Source organism: Abramis brama (assembly GCF_963993115.1).
Source record: "Abramis brama genome assembly, chromosome: 16".
Lineage (NCBI taxonomy): Eukaryota > Metazoa > Chordata > Actinopteri > Cypriniformes > Leuciscidae > Abramis > Abramis brama.
Window position 1 is genome coordinate 4,691,265 of NC_139978.1, and position 21,897 is coordinate 4,713,161.

At 36.2% G+C, this 21,897-nt stretch overlaps 1 protein-coding gene across 2 annotated transcripts in view; it reads left to right on the top strand.

Annotated features, from left to right (window-relative positions):
• Window positions 1-4,134: 4,134 nt before the first annotated feature.
• adgrd2 (adhesion G protein-coupled receptor D2) overlaps window positions 4,135-21,897 on the top strand; it is a 31,035-nt gene continuing 13,272 nt past the window's right edge. For both annotated transcript variants that reach the window (XM_084086549.1, XM_084086550.1), the window contains exons 1-12: window positions 4,135-4,320; window positions 4,728-4,777; window positions 4,896-4,956; window positions 8,522-8,761; window positions 9,603-10,247; window positions 12,525-12,653; window positions 13,254-13,339; window positions 14,062-14,340; window positions 17,687-17,798; window positions 18,259-18,384; window positions 18,693-18,801; window positions 20,899-21,004. In XM_084086549.1, the coding sequence (XP_083942675.1) occupies window positions 4,269-4,320; window positions 4,728-4,777; window positions 4,896-4,956; window positions 8,522-8,761; window positions 9,603-10,247; window positions 12,525-12,653; window positions 13,254-13,339; window positions 14,062-14,340; window positions 17,687-17,798; window positions 18,259-18,384; window positions 18,693-18,801; window positions 20,899-21,004 (1,995 nt within the window). In that variant the 5' untranslated portion in view covers window positions 4,135-4,268. The remainder of the gene's footprint in view (window positions 4,321-4,727; window positions 4,778-4,895; window positions 4,957-8,521; window positions 8,762-9,602; window positions 10,248-12,524; window positions 12,654-13,253; window positions 13,340-14,061; window positions 14,341-17,686; window positions 17,799-18,258; window positions 18,385-18,692; window positions 18,802-20,898; window positions 21,005-21,897) is intronic.

Consider the following 21,897-nt stretch of genomic DNA (forward strand, 5'->3'; position numbering starts at 1 on the left):
GAAGCTCAAACGTGCTGCGTAATACGAGAATGAACCTGATTGGTTCTTGCTGAAGCTCAAACGTGCTGCGAAATACGAGAATGAACCTGATTGGTTCTTGCTGAAGCTCAAACGTGATGCGTAACACGAGAATGAACCTGATTGGTTCTTGCTGAAGCTCAAACGTGCTGCGTAACACGAGAATGAACCTCATTGGTTCTTGCAGAAGCTCAAATGTGCTGCGTAACACGAGAATGAACCTCATTGGTTCTTGCTGAAGCTCAAACGTGCTGCGTAACACGAGAATGAACCTGATTGGTTCTTGCTGAAGCTCAAACGTGCTACGTAACATGAGAATGAACCTCATTGGTCCTTTCTGAAGCTCAAACGTGCTGCGTAACATGAGAATGAACCTCATTGGTCCTTGCAGAAGCTCAAACATGCTGCGTAACACGAGAATGAACCTCATTGGTTCTCGCACGTCAAGCAAACATGCTTGAGTTTCTGTTTACCATGAGTAGATTAATGTTTATATGTGAATAAAAGCCTAAAAAAAAAGCCAGAACCTGCCTGTTTTGGGAAGATGAATTTAATGATCCAATTTTGTGGAAAGATTACTTTAGAACAATTTATAGAACTACAATCGATTCATATTCCAGAATATTTCAACTTAAAATCTTTTATAAAATTATTGCAACAAAAAAATCTCTGTTTAAATGGCAGATAGAAAAGGATCCCTGTTGCAGGTTCTGTGGGGATGAGGAGGAGGACCTGATGCATTTGTTTTATTTTTGCCCACATGTGGCTAAGTTTTGGGTCAGTATACAGTTATGGTTAAGGTCTATGGATATTGTTTTGCAAATCACACCTCAGAATATTTTGTTATGTGTCTTTGAGGGAAAATGCATACACTTTTTGAATATGATTATTTTGATGGGTACAATTTTTATTTTTAAAGCTAAAACTTTAGCAAATTTATGTATAAAACACTTTAAGAATAGAGTGTTTTATCAGTATATGCTAGAAACAATTATTGCAACAAATAACAACAGAATAACTGAGCATGAAAATAAATGGAATGTCTGCTTATTTGAGTTAGAGATATAAATATTAGGTGTACGTTCTTAAAGGTGTGCCATGTGTTATGGCATAAATGTTTTGCTAATTCTATTGTGTTTTTTGTTTATTGATTTTTTTTGATCAGTAGTATTGATTTATTTTATTTTTCATTTTCTTATGTTATTAACTTTGTTTGCTTTGTGCTTCCTTTTACTTTGCTTTCTTGTCATAACACTATGAATGTGTGGATGATTGTGGTTGTGGAATGAATGCATGGGGAGGTGGGTGGGGGGTTTGAAGCTTGTCTTGTTATTTACTCTGTAATAAAAATTTTTTTAAAAAAAAAGAGTCTTTTCATTATATAAAGCAATTGTGTCTTTTAAGAAATTTTGGACTAATTCGCTCAATTCATATGAATTAGTTTCACAATCTTTTTATTCACTTTTTGAAGCGTCAATAGTGTAGTTGTGCAGGGACAGAAATCTCTCAGATTTCATCAAAAAGATCTTCATTTGTTTTCCGAAGATGAACAAAAGTCTTATGGGTTTGGACTGACAGGAGGGTGTGCAAATAATTACAGAATTATCATTTTAGGGGGGAACTAACCTTTTAATGTTAATAAAATAACCTTTGAGAGAACCTTGCCCGAACGTTTTGAGAACGTTCCCTGTTAACCGGGATTCCCAAGCTTTCTTTTGAACCCTTTTAGCTAGAAAGGGGTCAGTCTGAGTCATTTTAGAAAAGCACTAATCAGCTGTTTAGTGAATGATTGAGCATCTGCCATGACAAAGCAAGTGTTTAAAAGGTACTTCTTCGCTTTTATTCACACTGCGGTTGTCTGTTGCTCTGGGTTTCCTTTGGAAAATGCCTGATCTTCTCCTCCTTCCTCTAAGGCTGTAATACTCATGTGCTGCATTTTATGAGCCAGGATTCATTGCTGTGACTTAAGTTACTCTATCCAGTATGGCTGCCAGCTGTAGGTGTTACAACTTTGAACCAAGGTTCTTCATAAAGGTCAACCAAACACAAAACCTTAATTACCTCCTGGGATATTTGTATTGTTCTACGTGTTCCTGACTGCATTAGTAACTAGTCCTCCATTTTTCTCTCTGCTTGGCACATAACTCTGACTCTGTGGCACGGTGCCGGCATTCAGAGGCCGAGTGTGTGGTCACTGCGGTGTGAGAGCTTTTGTTGAGGCCCAGGGGAATCATACATTATGTGCAAAGGGGAATTCTGCTGGGTTTCTGAATGCCTGTCTGAAGTAGTTTTGAAGGAAACAACTTAAAACATAAAAATATTTAAATCTTAATTTCTAATGGCTGTGGAGGATCAAAAGTAAAACAACAGCAAACGTTTCTAATCATTCATAGTTAACATGTCAGAAATTAATATTTGTTTTGTATATATTTACAATTGTTTTTGTTTTTTTTCACATTTTGGGAGGCATGTTTTTTTTTCTAATTATATACAAATAAACAAATATGTGAATCAGTGGCAGAAATGATCTTTTCCATGAAGGGGTGATATTTTATTTTATTTTGTTATAAAGTCAGATTTAACAAATAAAACATGGAAAAGTTTATAACAAGCAGAAAGTGCCATTACAAATACACCAAGTTGACCACAAGTCAAATCTCTTAATATTCAATTCATTACACTCTTAAAAATAAAGGTTCTTTATCGGTTCCATGAAGAACCTTTAACATCCTTAGAAGACCTTTTTTTATTGTGGAAAAAGGTTCTTCAGATTATTAATGTTCTTCACGCTAAGAAAAAAATGGTTCTTTTGAGAGCTGCTCACTGAAAGGTTTACGTGGAAACAAAAATGGTTATTTTATGGCACTGTCGTGAAAACACCCTTTTGGAACCTTTATTTTCATGTAATTTACAAAAGTCTGATGCCACTAGTGAAAAGCTTCTTTAAAAAAAAGCGTGCATCCTGTTTTTACAATATTTTTTTTTCCATTACAAATATCTAGTTCAGTCATTCAGCTGATTGGCCCTTTGCTGATCCCATGCAGCCAATGAGATTGCTTGCTCAACATTTTAATACTTTTGCTGTAAGCTTGTCCTTCAGTGCTATCAGAGGTCCTCTGAGACCCTCCACCTCCCCAGCTCCACCTGCCTAAATCTGCTACTGGATTTATGTATGTCTATTTATGCAACAGCATTAAACTATTCAGAGTATTGTTATGATTTAAATTCTATTATCTGCAATTTGACAGAAAAAATATTTTATTTTATTTTTGTTAATATCATTATTGTTATTATTAAAAAAATGTCCATGCAATAATACGTAAACATGTTAAACATTGCTGCCACATTTGGAATTCTAAAGACCTTGATCCTTAATTCTTTTTGACATGCACTACGAGACCATTACGAAATATTAAGTATAGTTTTAGATTTACAAACAGATTGTTCATTAGTGATCTCAGAACTCTTTGCTGGTGTTGAGGCTGTACTCCACAGTGCATACTAATAGCAGGCTTTCTTTGGCACACTGGTGTACACTGTGCATTAGTGATGTCATTGCTTTTGTTGTGTTCTCTGATGCAGTCGTGCAGGACACTAAAGCTTAGCCTACAGAAAACAAACCAGCTTTATTAAGCAGCTTTCACTGCGACAAGCAACAATGCGAACTAACATCATGGTGGAAATTACTTTCACTAGTGCCAGTTTATATATGCTTACAAAATGTTGCTTTTTGTTGAGACTGAGCTCACAGCATGCCATTTGAACAAGTGTTGTAATACTTTACGATGTGTGTATGTGTGTGTGTGTGTGTGTGTGTGTACCTGGTAAAACCTACATTGTGAGGACCAAATGTCCCCACAAGGATTGTAATGCCTGAAATTTTTTACCTTGTGTGTGTGTGTGAAGTTTGTGCATAAATAAGTGGCATTCTGCAGAAGTAAGAGTCCCGCTGTGCTTGATGAACTCTGTGTGCCAACATTCACACTGCTTGCGCAAGAAGTCTGCTTTAATAAATGACATCCATTAGCATTACAAAGCGAAGTGCTAAAATGACGGCTGAGTTGGTGGGCTGGACATCTACGAGGGGGTCTGCGCTCAGATCCTGAGACACACACACTGGGAGAAAGAAGAAGAGCAGTCTGGATGCGATGGATTTGAGTTTGGATGTTACACTTGCGAACTGAAGGATGAAGACAGTGTAAAAGCATAATAGATAATATGAGATTACACAGCACACTCCAAACAGACGTATGGATGCTAGGAGTCAAACCGCTGAAGATCATCACGTGGCACACAGCACCTGTAAGTCAAATCTCCTCATATTCAGTTCATCAGGGGCAAAAAGTCTGATATGGCTAGTGAAGATGCAGCTTTTTTGAGTTATTTTCTAACTTTTTTTTTCCCCATTACAAATGATACACTCTAAACTTTCCAGTGTTACATTTAAAAAATCATGTTGTCTAATGCTTTTGAACACTACTTTAGTAATATTTAGTTTTGTGTGACAAACAGCTGGGTTTCATGCTTTAATATTTACATCCTTTTTTTTTTTTTTTTACATCCTTTTTTTTAACATTTGAGGAACACAAGCGAAGTTGACTGAGAAAAGTAGGAACTGCAGTGAGGTCACCTGATGAGCTGAGATGCAGTTTTCCTTCGGTTTGCTTTGTTAATATCATTATTGAAATCATCTGTCCTGCTTTGTCCAGATGTGAAGATGTCTTCGGTGCTCTTTGGAGTGATTTTGGCTAATGCAGTGGTAATGTTAAATTCTGACTTCTTTCTCTATATTTCAATTTTGAAATTCTTCATGAATGATCATTTTAAATACCCACGTTCTCTGCTTTTTTTCTTCTTTTGTATGTTTTAAAATGAAGATAATGGGTATGTGTGAACCAACTCAATCATGGTCAGACAGGACAGAAAGAGGAATTTTGGGTAAGTAAATGTTGTATTTTACCCTCACAAACATTAATTAACCCGATAAAGCTTGCCGTATCATTTTTGACTCTTGAAATTCTAAGGCCTCTTGATCAACATGATCAAAACTTTGCTAAAAAAACCTGTTTCACACAATCTACTACATGCCTTCTGTCGTCTGATTTAGTTTAGACTTTTTTTTAGCAAGTAAAAGCCTTTTTTAGTGTAATTATAAAAACGTGCACTATCAGCTTCTGCTTTTTTTGTCTTTTTGCTGTGAAATCTTTACTGATTATTAAAAAGTAAACATAAGAATAACTTTGATATTGTTAGTAATATTTCAAGATTAACACTTACTGGACTGAAACAACTTGATTATCCGTACATCATATTCAAATGTGAGTATCAAATACGATCATCAGGCTTTTAAGGAAGGTTAGTTTGTTAATCTGTCAATCATCATTGTATTACATTGCATTATATGTTTTAAAACTACAGAGATTTGATCATAAAACTAAGCATTTAAATATCTTACTAAGACATATTATTGGCAGAATAATTGTATAAAAATACAGTAAAAATGCAGTAACAAACAATTTACTGAACAACCTGTAAATTTTACAATTTAATTGCCTGATTTTTTTATTTTATTTTTTACAATTATTAAAATGAAAAAACATCAAATTTGATGGTTGTCACACTGAGTTTACAGCATTTCACTGTAAATAAGATGATTTGTTATTTTTTTTACTTCCAAAAACATTAACAGTATTAATTTCATTACAATTTTAACTGTAATTTTACTGTAAAATTACATGAAACAAAATGTGTATTTTTAACTGTAAATATTGTAAAAAATGCTTAAGGAAAAAACTTGTTAATAGGTTAACAGCAAGTTCCTGTACTATATACAGGGAAAAACTGGACATTTCATGTAATTTTTTACAGTAAAATACTGTTAAATGTACAAATGTACATGTTTTTACTAGGGAAAAAAGGCTAATCAAATTATAATTTACAGTGGAAAAACTGTAAACTGACATTCCCAGAATTTTCTGTGTGACACTTCACATTTGAAAGTATTTGATTTAAATAATTATGTTTCTTAATAGTTTTATCAGTTATAGGTTTTATATTGTATCTTCTGTTGTTTAATGAACGTTTATTGCATTATTTTAGTGCTGTGTGTTAGCATGGTGTTTTGTGTTAGCGTGCAATGACTTCTGTATACTAGTATAATTCAGCTTATGGAAAGGGTACTTGTTTTTTTCCATTTATAAATCATGCAATTTTGATTGCAACACCAATTTTGATTTGAAGCAACACCCTCAAGGGTACAATGGTAACGTTACGATCACAGATCCTTTCAGAGCTCTAAAATCCTTAAAGCCCATAAAATCATTTTATCCCTTAAAACTCTTCTTTGATCACCAAAATGACGTATTTAAACGTATTTTCCCTTGAAAAAAAGTCTTCATGCCTTAAAATAGCTTGAATGTAACTCGACACCCTTGCCTCATTTAGTATACGCGGTTCTATGAATATGCAAATGAGCCCCGCCTCCACTCACTCACAGCAGCAGGTATGTATATATATACAGTACTGTGCAAAAGTCTTAGGCATGTTAATATCCCCCAAGCTTGAAGAAACCTTCCTGCAAAGCTACAGTACTGTGAGAAGCACTGGCACTTGTGTTAAAATGCTGTAAAGTGAGAATGCTTTCAAAAATAAAATCACAAATTGAATTTATTTATGATTTAACTTCTATTAACTAATTCAAATCAATATATGGTGTAACGACCCTTTGCGTTTAAAGCGGCTTTTGTCCAGGTACACTTGCGCATAGTTTTTCAGGTAGCTTTGCAGGAAGGTTTCTTCAAGCATCTCGGAGACGTTCCCGCAGTTCTTCTGGATTTAGTCTGTCTCAGTTTTTTCTGTTTCTTCATGTAATCACAGACGGACTCGATGATGGTGAGATCAGATCATACCGGCTGTTGTCAGACTCCTTGTGCATACACAAATCTCACTGGATTATTACAATTAATGGCAAAAACAATGTTTGGAAATGTAAACTGATATTTCCTACTGACACACTACAGCAAAAGATAGAAATAACTGACTTAAAATGACTTTTTTTTTGGGGGGGGGGGGGATATTAACATGCCTAAGACTTTTGCACAGTACTGTATATACCTCAATTAAAGTCCACATGAAATCAAAATTGACCATATTTACTTTGTTTGCCTAAATTGGTCGTTTTGTGGTGAACAATTCATCCATGCAAGTCAATCCACACAAAAAAATTTTTTGGCTTCGTAATCTTTAATCAAAATCTGAAAATGCCCCTCCCCTCTGCATTGGAGGACCTTCCCTGATGACGTAGGTTTGAGGACTTGGGTTGGGAAACGCTTAACCACTCCCCTCAAACCGTTAGTCTGTTATGAGCGAGAGATGGAGAGGAGGAGCGCTAGAGTAAAACCCTGCCCTCTGTTCAATATTCCTTTTCACTGGGAAATACGTCACAGCACTGGAGAAAAGTCGTTTGCAACTTCCGGTTCACGCGGACTTTAAATACATTTTGAAATGAAATAATAATAATAAACGAGTCTCAAACATCCATTTCATAACAGACATGCGTGTTTATTTCAGCATTGAAATAAATATCAGTAAAGAATATTAACTTAAATAATATAACAAAGTTAAATATTTTAAAACAGTAAGGATTCCATGTCCAGGGGAATAACTAATGGAATATTGTTAAATTCGCTGATAATCGGGTGACCGGATCACAAAACAGAAAGCCGACAATGCTTAAATTTATGGGCTCACGCACACCTCTCATTCGTCACGAATCCAAACGTTTCCAAGGTTTTTTTAATTGCTAGGTTAACATAGGTTAACATTAATAGGTTAACATTTAATTGCTAACCTATTATTTATTTTGTAAACAAAGCTTTCTGCTTCACTCGTGTCATAATATTCATGTAAAACAGCATTCACATACAAAAAAAATTGTTATATATACCGCGGTGGTGCGGTTGTCAAGTTTACCGGCACAGCCCTAGTCTCAAAGAATATTAAAAACACCACATAGACATATAAACAACATTAAAAGCTGGATTTTCACCACAGGGGGACTTTAAAATTTAATCCACAGATGCTTAACCATAAAGCCGTATTATTGGATGTATTAAATATGTGAACATTTGGAAGTAAACCAGTAGCATTTCACTTGAAACCGCATGCACTGGAAAAAAGAGCCAGGGTCAAAAAATGTCTCCAAAATGTATAAAAATGCTTCCAAAAACCTAGATATTGTGCAAAGTTCTTGTTTTTAATATATATAAGCAGTATCACACGAGCAAGAGTGCTGTTTTCCCTAATATCAGCATGTTTGTAAATGTGATATTGATTTTATACATCAATCCAATAAACAGTAAGTTAATAGGCTATTAGGTGACTTACAATTTAGAGCCGTTGCACATATTCTTTGAAACGGGCTTCTGAATTGCAAAGGCAGCCTGTGGTTATCGATAATAATTGAACCGCTGACTTCCCTTCTCACCTTCTCAACCTGTTGCAGATGTGCCAGACTCGAACCTTCTGCTCCAGAACGATGCCATGTACCAGCTCGTAAACACATCGTTCAGTTTCCAACAGGCTTCGCGTTACTGCCATGGTCAGTCGAGTGCCCTCACAACCTCAGGGGTCAAAGAGGACGAGGAGGGAGCGCAGAAGTTACTCCTCAGATCCAACCTCAAGAGCCCCGTCTGGTTCAGAACCAACAGAAGCCAGAACCCCACAGCACAACTTCCCCAACAAAGTAAGTTTGAGCAAACGTTATTCCTGTAATGTTATTAGAATGTTCTTTCAAAGTTATGTGGTTTTTAATAATGTTCTTTAAACTTTAGAACAAAAACATAATTCATGGGAAACGTTTTAGTAGGTTGCTCATCTATTTTTTAAATGTTTCAGAATGTTCAGAGAACATTCAAAAGTAATGTTTCCAAAATGATAAAATTGAATGTTTCCTTAATGTTCGCAATAAAATATATATTTTTTTTTTAAACTGACGTTTTGAATGTTCAGAACACTTTCAGAAATAATGTTTTTGGTTAGTTAAAAAAAGCCATCCTAGGTGTATACACTATGACTTCTTTAACTATATTAAAAAACAGCCTGGCTCTTCCCAGATTTATAATGGGAGTGAATGGTGCCTGTTATTTTGAAGCCCAAAAAAGTGCATCCATCCATCATAAAAGTAATCCATACACAACTCTAGGGGTTAATAAAGGCCTTCTGAAGCAAAGCAATGCGTTTGTGTATGAAAAATAATCCATATTTATAACTTTATAAACTGTAATCACTGGCTTCCGGTAACGGCCGTCCACGAGTATGGTTCCGGTGGAAGAGTGACCTCTGACCTGACGGAAAGCCAGTGATTTATAGTTTATAAATGTATAAATATGGATATTTTTCACATTGATTCAGAAGGCCTTTATTAACCCCCTAGAGTCAATGTTAGCCAGGCTAACTCTGATTGTGTTCGTCTGAAAGAAGAAAGTCATATACACCTAGGATGGCTTGAGGGTGAGTAAATCATGGGCTAATTTTCATTTTTGGGTGAACTATCCCTCTGAACTGAAATCTCTGAACCTTCACAGAAACGGTCTTCCCAGGTTTATCTTTCAAGTCTAAGGACGGCTATGCCAGAGTGAACGCGTCTTTCCCGTCACTGTCCGCGGTGAGTGTTTGCGTTCGCGTCCAGTGGGACCCGCGGCACGAGAACGTGTCCACGGTGTTCTCGTACGCCGCGCGCGTTTTCATCAACGAGTTCCAGCTGCGCGGACAGATCGACGAGTCCAAGCGAAACCACGCCAACAGAAAGGTCCGCCTTGCGCTTCTCATTCAAGGACAACATCATCCCTACAAAGCCGAGCTGCCCATTGATGGAGGATGGCACCATGTTTGCGTCACGTGGCGCTTCAGCGATGGATTTTGGGCGATTTATGTGGACGGAAGAACGGGAGATTCTGGGCATGGGAAGGCACGGGAAAAGGCAAATGATATATATGGAGACGGGATATTTATATTAGGGCAGGACCAGGATACTTTTGGTGGAACTTTTACAGAGCCGTTTTTTGGAAACTTGACTGACCTGAACATTTGGGGTGAAGCTCTGGAGGTGCAGGCGCTGAACACCTGCTCAGAGCTGACCGATCACAGAGCTTTATTCAGATGGCGGGACTGGAGCCACATCACTGTCCATCACTCCGTCCAGAATATGTCTGTAACACTCAACTGTCCAGGTTAGCTTCGTTTGTTATTATTATTATAACATATAGGCACTTTAACATGCACTATTATAATCGAAATATACACTCACCTAAAGGATTATTAGGAACACCATACTAATACTGTGTTTGACCCCCTTTCGCCTTCAGAACTGCCTTAATTCTACGTGGCATTGATTCAACAAGGTGCTGAAAGCATTCTTTAGAAATGTTGGCCCATATTGATAGGATAGCATCTTGCAGTTGATGGAGATTTGTGGGATGCACATCCAGGGCACGAAGCTCCCGTTCCACCACATCCCAAAGATGCTCTATTGGGTTGAGATCTGGTGACTGTGGGGGCCATTTTAGTACAGTGAACTCATTGTCATGTTCAAGAAACCAATTTGAAATGATTCGAGCTTTGTGACATGGTGCATTATCCTGCTGGAAGTAGCCATCAGTGGATGGGTACATGGTGGTCATAAAGGGATGGACATGGTCAGAAACAATGCTCAGGTAGGCCGTGGCATTTAAACGATGCCCAATTGGCACTAAGGGGCCTAAAGTGTGCCAAGAAAACATCCCCCACACCATTACACCACCACCACCAGCCTGCACAGTGGAAACAAGGCATGATGGATCCATGTTCTCATTCTGTTTACGCCAAATTCTGACTCTACCATCTGAATGTCTCAACAGAAACCGAGACTCATCAGACCAGGCAACATTTTTCCAGTCTTCAACTGTCCAATTTTGGTGAGCTCGTGCAAATTGTAGCCTCTTTTTCCTATTTGTAGTGGAGATGAGTGGTACCCGGTGGGGTCTTCTGCTGTTGTAGCCCATCCGCCTCAAGGTTGTGCGTGTTGTGGCTTCACAAATGCTTTGCTGCATACCTCGGTTGTAACGAGTGGTTATTTCAGTCAAAGTTACTCTTCTATCAGCTTGAATCAGTCGGCCCATTCTCCTCTGACCTCTAGCATCAACAAGGCATTTTCGCCCACAGGACTGCCGCATACTGGATGTTCCCTTTTCACACCATTCTTTGTAAACCCTAGAAATGGTTGTGCGTGAAAATCCCAGTAACTGAGCAGATTGTGAAATACTCAGACCGGCCCGTCTGGCACCAACAACCATGCCACGCTCAAAATTGCTTAAATCACCTTTCTTTCCCATTCTGACATTCAGTTTGGAGTTCAGGAGATTGTCTTGACCAGGACCACACCCCTAAATGCATTGAAGCAACTGCCATGTGATTGGTTGATTAGATAATTGCATTAATGAGAAATTGAACAGGTGTTCCTAATAATCCTTTAGGTGAGAGTATATTATATATTTTATATTATATTTTATATTATATTTAATACTTTAATATTTAAAATATACTAGTTTTTGCTAAATATTTTGCCTAATAAACAATGTTTTTGTTACTTTCATATTTGCTATTTAATTCTAGAAGTCCATTGTAGCTTTAAATGTCTACTTTGAATTATATTTATTATATATTTTGAATTGTTATAATTTTTTTGTTAATTGGCAGAAGATTCATGTGGGATCTGTAAATAAATATTATTATAATTAGGGACCAAGTACCAAAGGGGCATTTTTCCGCCATTTTGAATTCTCCTTAACCTACATTTTCTCCTCCTTGGCCGGTTGCTCCGATTTTCACGAAAATGTAACCAGATCATCTTCAGACCATGCTGACAAAAAGTTATAGAATACAAGTTGATTTGTCAAACTGGTTGTGAATAATGCGCAAATGAATTCGATATAGAGCACGCCAAAATGACTGTGAATTATGGGCCTTATCATACATCCGGCGCAATGCAAGTGTTTTTTGCTAGTTTCAGCCCGACACAGTTTTCATTTTCACGTCCAGCACCACGTTGTTTAAATAGAAAATGCATTTGTGCCCATGTCAGCGTGTCATTGTCAACTTACTCTGACCACACCACATTAATTTGGTCACAGCGCCACCTATTGGTCAAAAGTGATAAACCATTAAATCACATGATTGTATTTATGATTTTTTTTTTCAGCCATTTTGCCTGAAATAATCTTAAAATGGCTTTAATTGCTCATTGTTTCAGTTGGTCTGATGCTCCCATGACTTATCGTTCCGTCTTTATATATATATAGTATAGTTATAGTTGTCCTATACTTTGGATCTTGGATATTTAACAAAACAACTATAATAATACTATATATATATAATTTTTTTTTGTGGTTGTTTCAGCTGATATGTGAAAATGAATAAATTATAATTTGTAAGTTTCTGTTTATTTGTGGTGGATATAATTATTTTGGCAGGGTCCCTGGAGACAACGCAGAGACAGGAAAAGGAATGTGTGGTTTTTAATGGCCGGTCTGACGGTCAGCCTCAGTACAGCTCTGCCGTCTGCACACACACATTCCCTTTCATCTGCAGAACCAGCAAAGGTGTGTGTGAAAGTGTTGCTGTAGCTGATTAAAGTCTGAATGTATTGAAGTGTTTTGCTCGGCCTGACAGTGCAGCTCTATATAATATTCTGAATGTTCAAATCTGACTTCTGACCTATAATGCTGCCTGAATCATAATCATACACTGTTCGTTCAGTGGAGAACTGAGCGACTCAGTTTGGTTTCTCCCAAGGTTTTTTTCTCCATTCTGTCACTGATGGAGTTTTGGCTCCTGTCACTGTTGCCTTTTTCGCCTTTTTTCGCCATTGGCTTTTGGCTTGCTTAGTTGGGGACATTTAATTTAATATTCAACAATATTACTGATCTGCCTGCATTGACACCATTATATGAGAACTGATCTGAGCTGGCGATGACATCACGGTTTTCTCCAGAGCGGCTATATCTAAATAAATGAACTAAATTCATAACTTTTTTACGACAAAAATGAAACATCACTGAACTTACTTAAGCTGGACTATGACACTATTTTCTCCTGGAAACAAACTTTGTTGCATTATTTTCCTGTAAAGCTGCTTTGAAACAATCAGTATTGTAAAGAGTGCTATATAAATAAAGGTGACTTGACTCTCTGACCCACAGAACACTATCTGAAGATGAAGGAACTGAAAGAATCTCTAAGGTCCAACCCAAGCCACTTCATGCAGGATCTCATGCAGTTCGGGATGGTACAGAGTCGAGTGCTTTCTCAGCATGAGTATCTTACACACAGTATCTGTCATTACAAATAACCAAAAACAGCTGCAGCAAACAGTGCCAGCAATACAAGTAAAACAAGTAATAGTAAGTAGGGGTGTAACAATATATCGTGTCACAATATATCGCAATACAAAAATGCAAACAATATGTTTCGTGGATGGTGACAATCTGTATTGTGTATAGTTCACCAAAAATGAAAATTACCATGTGAGAAAAAATTCAAGTTTTCAGAGTTTTAGTGTCAGTACTACATTAAACTACTATATATAATGTTGAATATAATGTATAATAATGAAATGGGGGAATATTTGTGTGTCCAGTGTTACCAGTAAAAAGTGGCCGACATTATTTTAAAGATATCTAGTCAGAGTTCAAGCATATTCATCTAAAATAATACTGTATTTTCATAAATATTGTTATTCTGGTGTCTCTATTGTCCTGTGCATTGGGTTTCAGCAGCAAGTCCAAGACACTTCATTTACACACACAATGTAATATCAAATTTAGCATTTTAATCAACCTTTTATCATATGTCTTGGAGTATCGCAATAATATCGTGTCATGAGTTCAGTATCGTGATATGTATCGAATCATGACACGAGGGTATCGTTACACCTCTAATAGTAATGTAAAAACTAAATTAAGAAAATATAAAGCCCATCTATCTCGTGTCTTGTCCCGTTTCTCTCAGACTGCAGACGATGTGTTCTCTGATACTGTGGATGGGCAGAGCTGGTCTTCGGTGTCCCGTCTGTTAAACGCTTCTGAGCGAGCGGTCCTGAAGGAGCACAAACCGCTGGAGGACAGAGATATGTTTTTTCTGATGCATGTTCTCTCTCGGGCCGCTGATCTTCCCATCACAACAAACCAGAGCCGGCGAGATGCCGAGAGACTCGGCCAGAGCTTCATCACCATCGCAGATTCACTCCTCAGCCAAGAGGAGGCCAGCAAATGGCACAGCATCAAAGAGGTGACTGAAGCACCGTCTCAATCTCAAGCAAAAAAATGCTTTTAAAACTTAGTATTTTTGTCTTGTTTCCAGTCTAAATGTCTAAACATTCTTAAATCAAGATGCATTTACTTCAAAATTAAGTGAGTTGATGCTTAAAAAAAGCAAAATGATCTGCCAGTGGGGTCAGAAAAATAATCTTACTTCAAACAGAAACAAGATCATTTTTTCTTACCCCATTGGCAGATCATTCTGCTTGTTTTAAGCAAAAACTCTCTTCATTTTTATTTATTTCCCCATAAAACAAGACTTAATATCTTATGTTATTTTACTACTTTAGTAAATGGATCTTGATTTAAGAAATGTTTGATATTTGGACTGGAAACAAGACAAAAATACTGTAAGAAAAGCATTTTTTGCAGTGCATGTTTTTACATTGCTGTAACTCATCAAAATAAGTTAAGCAGTTTTTAACTTTTTTTTATATGTTCTACAAGATGCAACTATTTTTTTTTAAGTCAGTTAAATTTAATTTAAGTTGAAAGTACTTACATTTTTAAGTACAATGAACTTGATGTTGAAGGCAGCACATTTTTTGTACAGTGTAGGCGCCGATCCCGTGGAAATGGTCGAGCACCCACGGAAAAATACGAGATAGTCTCCATTGATTTTAATAATAATAATAATTCGTTACATTTATATAGCGCTTTTCTGGGTACTCGAAGCGCTTTTACATGGAATGGGGAATCTCCTCAATCACCACCAATGTGCAGCTCCACCTGGATGATGCGACGGCAGCCATATATTGCGCCAGAACGCCCAACACACACACACACACACACACCAGCTTACTGGTGGAGAGGAGACATGGGGATTATTAGGAGGCCATGATGATGGACAGGGGCCAAGGGGCAAATTTGGCCAGGATGACGGAGTTAAACCCCAACTCTTTTTCCGAAGGACATCCTGGGATTTTTAATGACCACAGAGAGTCAGGACCTCGGTTTAACGTCTCATCCGAAGGACGGATGTTTATTTAACCAATAAAAAAAATTGATTGCCACTTTCAGACACGATTATCTTCACCTTTTTATAGTTCATTTGAGGTTGTTTCTATGGCGTTATTTTAATGACAGATGTCGAGAGCGCATCCAAGTAATGCGCGAGCACCAATCTCTCAACTCACAGGCGGATTTACTTCACTCTCGCGTTCTCAGATATACAGTGTCATGGCTCTTGTCTGCTCTCGCTCAGATATAATGTGTGTGTGCTCAAACTCAAACTCTCTGCTTGCTCTTTCTCTAGAATGCTCTTCTCTCCTGGATTTAATGTTGCCAGAAGCTTTCAACCACCAGACTTGACTGACGAAATAACACTGTGTAGCCTACCTTTAAATCGTAAAAAATTACGGATTCGCCTTTATTTCATGAGATAGCATTTTCAAGCTGATTTTAGTCAGCCAGTTCTTAGGTTAATTTATTATTTAATAGTTATTTTTGAGATAAGTGCTCATTGTAAATAGGTAGCCTATTCATTGAATTAGTAAATGACACAGCATCAAAGAGGTGACTGAAGTGACCCGTTTATTAATTATTAATTATTATTAATTGCTTTGTGTTTAGGGGTGTAAATCGGACAGTTCATCACGATATATGATATGACATCGATTCTCTCAGCCAACGATACGATATGTGCCGATACCTCAAAAAATGCTGGAAACGATTCGATTCGATTCTGGGCTATGCCGATTGATTTATCGATATTTAGATATTATGTGCCAAGTTTACACAACCAGTACATTTTTATTAACTCACAAATGCAACCAAAATATATACCTTTAATTAAACTCTTTGAAAATTGCACACCCTCTCCCAATTGGGACATTTATTTTGTTGATTAATTTCTAATTGTTAGAAGGGATTTTTATGATCCCTTCGTTAAGCAAGTTGCAAATGTGTTTTGTGAATCATTAGAAGTTGTATTCATATTATTATTATTATTATTATAAGTTTATACATGTTGCATTTGTAATGTCATGTTATCATGATTTTGAAACATTAACTCGGAATTGCTTGTTAGTTTTTGCCACATTCCACTGATTTGAACTTGTTTCTTATAATAATTCAGTTATGCCTTTCATAAATGCACTACTGTTTAAAAGTTTGGGGAACGAAATTATAGCAAGGATATATTAAATTGATAAAAGGTGACAGTAAGGTCATTTAAATATATGCTGTTCTTTTAAAAAAAGAATCTTGAAAAATGTATCACAGTTTCCACACAAATATGAAGCCGCACAACTGGTTTCAACATTGATAATAATAATCATAAATGTTTCTTGATCATCAAATCATCATATTAGAGTGATTTCTGAAGGATCATGTGACACTGAAGACTGGAGAAATGATGCTGAAAATTCAGCTTTGATCACAGGAATAAATTACATTTTACTATATATTCACATAGAAAAAATATTTCACAGTATTTCTGTTTTTATTGTATTTCTGATCAAATAAATGCAGCCTTGGTGTTTCAAATTTTGTTTAAAAATCTTACCGACCTCAAACTTTTGAACAGTAGTCTGATACTTAATGATTCAGTAATTAATGCACATTAAAATATAAAAACATTCAAAAATTTGTTTCATAATTAAGCAATATCACAAAGAGCAAGAGGTCGTTCCTCTGATATCATCACTACAGTGTGATGTTGCGTTTATATAGTTTATTAATAAGTTAACTCTGTTTGGTTATTGCCGGGTTTATTTACTCTGCCATCAAAAGAAGTTTTAAAGGAAACCTTGATAAATCTGTGCTTTGATATACAGTCAAACCAAAATGTATTCAGACAACTTCAACATTTCTCACATGATCACAGTTTATTCGCTATAGTTTAGAAGATGGTAATAAAATATGAGCAGAACTCAGAGTTATGAGTTGATATTTGACTGGTTTTGTCCGTCTTTGTCCGTAGACTGTCTCACACATGAATTATGTTGAATATCTGTCAGCTGTTAAATTTAACTACACAATTAGATAATACCAGTTTAGCTCAACCAATCACCAAGCAATGCTTCATTTTGTTCAGTCTGTGTGTAAAAAGAGCATTAGCAATTAAAGAAAAAACACTTCAGCAAAACATGATCAGCTCAAAGTGTCCGAATCATTTCTGGTCCCAAATTTGTATAAATTTCACTGGTAGTCACTGTATGAAGAATTATTGGGTATAATATGTCACAGTTTACTTTATTTTGCTCTTCTCACTTACATAAATGAACTATAGTGTCCTGCACACACTAGTAAAAAAATATCAAAAATGATATCTGGTGTCTGAATAATGTTTGGTTTGAATAATTGAATATTTGTAGGTAGTGAAGGGGCCGATGGCCGTCATCCAGACTGTAGACCATATGATGAGCAACCTGAACTCTCTGCTGATGGACGACACAGACAGCGTGCAGATACACAGCCACAACATCAGTGAGTTACACACACACACACACACACACACACACACAGAGCGAACGAGAGCACTGCAAAAAAGGCTTTTCTTACTTTGTATTTTTGTCTTTTTTCCAGTCCAAATATCAAAAAATTCTTAAAATCAAGAAGCATTTACTTGATAAGTAAAATGACATAAGAAATTATATCTTGTTTTCTAAAAAAATATCAAAATTAGAATAAGAAAAAAAAAATCTTACCCCGTTGCCAGATAATTTTGCTTGTTTTAAGCAAAAACACGCTTAATTTAAATTTTTTTTTATCAGAAACTATCATTTCCTATGTCATTTTACTCATCTAGTAAATGCTTCTTGATTTAAGAATTTTTAGATATTTGGACTGCATACAAGAAAAATACTAAGTAAGAAAAGCATGTTTGGCAGTGAGCCACTGATACACACAGAAATATCACGGCAGAATCTGTGCTTCTGTGTCTCAGAGCTGCAGGTCCAACAGCGGCTTCTGTCTGAAGCGTCTCGCGCTCCTGCGTTCTGTGGGTCGGACGTGGGACATCGAGACTGCATCTCCGTCTCCGCTAAAAACATGAAGGAACTACATAACAATGGTAGGGATGATTAAGTCAGTCACCTTTATTTATATAGCGCTTTTTACAATACAGATTGTTTCAGAGCAGCTTTACAGAGATAACAGGAAAATAATGCAACAAAGTTTGTTTCCAGAAGAAAATAGTGTCATAGATCAGTTCTCATATAATGGTGTCAATGCAGGAGATCAATAATATTGTTGAATATTACATTAAATGTCCCCAACTAAGCAAGCCATGATTAAAACCATGTTTGATAGGCGATGAAGTTTCATGTTTCATGATTTACAGTGTTCTTCCCTTGATTCATATGTGTTGTGCTTGTTTAGACTTCAGAAAGGTGACGTTATTGAACACATGGTACGGCTCTGTGAAGTGTCTCTCGGAGAGAGAGGAAAACATTAGCGTTTCTCCCATAGTCAGCGATGGATCGCAGAGGTAAGCCATGCTCAATGGAAGCTGGAATTAGGGCTGTCAAACGATTAAATCTTTAATATTATCTTACAAATGAACTAAACCGCATGCACTACATGATTGTAATGGACCCTTTTCCCAGAATGTGATGATACATTTCCACAGTTATTAATAGGGGTTGGTTATCCTTTGAATTTTAATGATTCAGATTCTGCTTATTGATTCCTAACTTCCATTCCAATAAAGAAAAAAACTTAGAAATCTTTCACATTTATTCTAAAGTCCAAAGTTCTCGTCCAAAATGTTCGCACATTAAAAAACGTTGTGTCAATCACGTTTACACACTGCCTCCGAAACTTTCATCCGTCATTAAAAAAAATTCGGATCGGGTTTCAATCTTCTGCAAAAATGCATACAAAAATTTCGGACTTTAGTACCTTAGGTCTTATTGCAAAACATTTCTTTGTAGCTGAATACCATGAACAAAAATTATAGATGAACGTTTGCCTATGGTTTAATAATAGCACAGCAAAAACAGCTAGCCTAACTAATATAAATATACTTATATTATTAAAGACAAGGAAACACTCAGCAATTAAAAAAGAACAAATAAACAATCGCACCAAAAAATACAACTCAGCAGTGATACGATTTTATAAATACTTTTATTGATACTTTATAAATAATACAAATATAGTGACAAAAGATATTCTGTAAAGAACAGCGAGTGAATTTTCTCCGTCTTTAGTTGTTTGATTAACGCTATTATGGAGCGGCAGCAGGAATATTAGGCTACTGTCACTTTAAGAGCTGCATGGATCCAATACACTGATACATGTGTGTGTTTTTTTACTGTTTACACTCAGTTAAGTTCAGTATCGCCCACTATACAGTATGAGAGGCGGCTTTCTGTGAGCGGACTTTGAATGTGAAAACTGAAAAAGAAAACAGCGTGCGAGTCTTCTTGCACTTGAATGGTTTAAAATCACATTAAAATATTTTTTTCTTTGTGCTCGTTTTGGATGTGAAAACAGTGTTTGCACAGTCTTGCGCTTGAATGGTTTAGTCATTTTAAAATGCACACAAAGGAATCGATGAGGGGAATTGAAATTTATATTTTATAACAAGTATCCGATTCCTGACCTCAAGTATTTTGATTTTCGACTCCCAACCCTAGATATTAACATTGTAAATCATAGATAGTTTTTTTACTTATAATTTTTTTTATTCTAACAATATAATTCACTTACTTTAAAAAAAAGTATTTGTGCTGCCTTAAATTTTTTATATTTAATCAACTCAAATATCCAAGTTGTCACTTAGTACAACTTCACATTTCAAGTTGACTAAACTTCACATTTTAAGGCAGCACAAACACTTACTTTTTTAAGTTGAAACTTTTTTCTAACAGTGTTTTATTACCTTGACATTAAATGACAGAAAACTAGTTAATGCTGCTGTGTGAGTGTCTCTTTCTCTCTTCTGAACAACGTAATCAATCTCTCAATATTTTTTCCGGTTAGTTACACTTTATTTCGATGGTCCACTTTAGACATTCTATAAGTAACTTTGCAACTATGTCAGCTAACTCCTATTAAAGTATTAATAGACTGTTAGTGTTCAGGTTAGGAGAATAAGTTGACATGTACATGCAACGTTGCTTATAGTCTGTAGAATATCTGTTGAGGAGCATCAAAATAAAGCAGATATTAAGCGGACAGTCTACTAATACTATAACGAGAGTTAGTTAACATGTATTTGACAAGTTACTTATAGTTAGTAGAATGTCTAAAGTTGACCATTGAAATAAAGTGTTCCCTTTTCCTTATTTTGGAAAGTCATAAAAACACTATTATGGATTTTTCTTTTGCTGTTGGGGCAAATGAGAAGGTAAAAATGATATTTGTTGTAGTTTCTGTTCACGTCTTTAGAAGTTTCTTCTGATGTGAAAAGGGTCCAGACTTCAACTTAAATTGCTTCAAGCTTATCACTAAAATTGCATGTGGTTCAGACATACAGTAAATAAAAAGAGAATGGCTTGTTTCTTCCTGTATCAGTGTGATTCCCTCATGTATCCGGTCAGACGGCTGATGTTGATGTGTGTGTGGTTGTGTGTCTCAGGTATATGGGAACCGTCTTGGGCTCATCGGTCATCTCCAGCTCAGTGCTGGCAGACGGACAGCCGGTCAGCGTGGCCATACACTTCACACTCCAGCACAGGGTTCAGGTATGGGGAATAACAGGTGTCCGTTTATGGAAGAAAAATAATGGCAAATGTTTTTGAAACTAAAATTTTTTGTTGAATTGCACTAATTGAAAACGAAATGCATTGCATTAACCGTGCTTGCATTTTAATGCATTGCATTTTTATGGGCTGAAATTCAACATGGTTGTATATTTATGCTGTGAATATTTCAATTCAAAATATTTTACACACATTTTCATTAATAAAATGAAATTCAGATTATCAGACATTTCAGATTATACAACCCATAATATTTGACAGGCAATATTCGGTCTATTTATTTCACTTCCACAAATGTTCAAATTCAACATTTCAGATCCGGGAACTGCAGGAATATCAGTAGATTACCGATTAATAATCTCCATCTGCTGTTAGTCGAGCTCACCAGAAGACCAGAGCAACAGTTCATTCATTTCATTCACAAAAACAGATTTACAGAAAAGGAGCAAGCGGAAGAACACATGCAGAAAACATGAGAAAGACACAAAAGCTGTTTATGTTTAATGAAAGCATATTTTTTTCAATTGGTGCAATTCAACAAGCTTTTTTGTTTCAATTTCACATTTGCCATTATTTTTCTTCCATAGTTTTAGTTTGTAAGCATATTTTCAGAAACTATGAACTAATTTCTGAAATAAGCTTTGCCTACAGTCATGAAGAGATTGTTATAATGGGTCTAAATATTTGGAATGGCTGAAAAATAGCATCTCTTTTGCATACAATATATAGACACAAGAGGCGTTAAAGCAAAGGGACCGTAACAGTGCTCAATATCACCCGACAGCTTGTGTGAGAAACTACCAGTCAAGAGTTTGGGGTCGGGACGTACTTACTATTAGAGTTTGGTTTAGGGTTAGTTGCATGTAATTACGCAC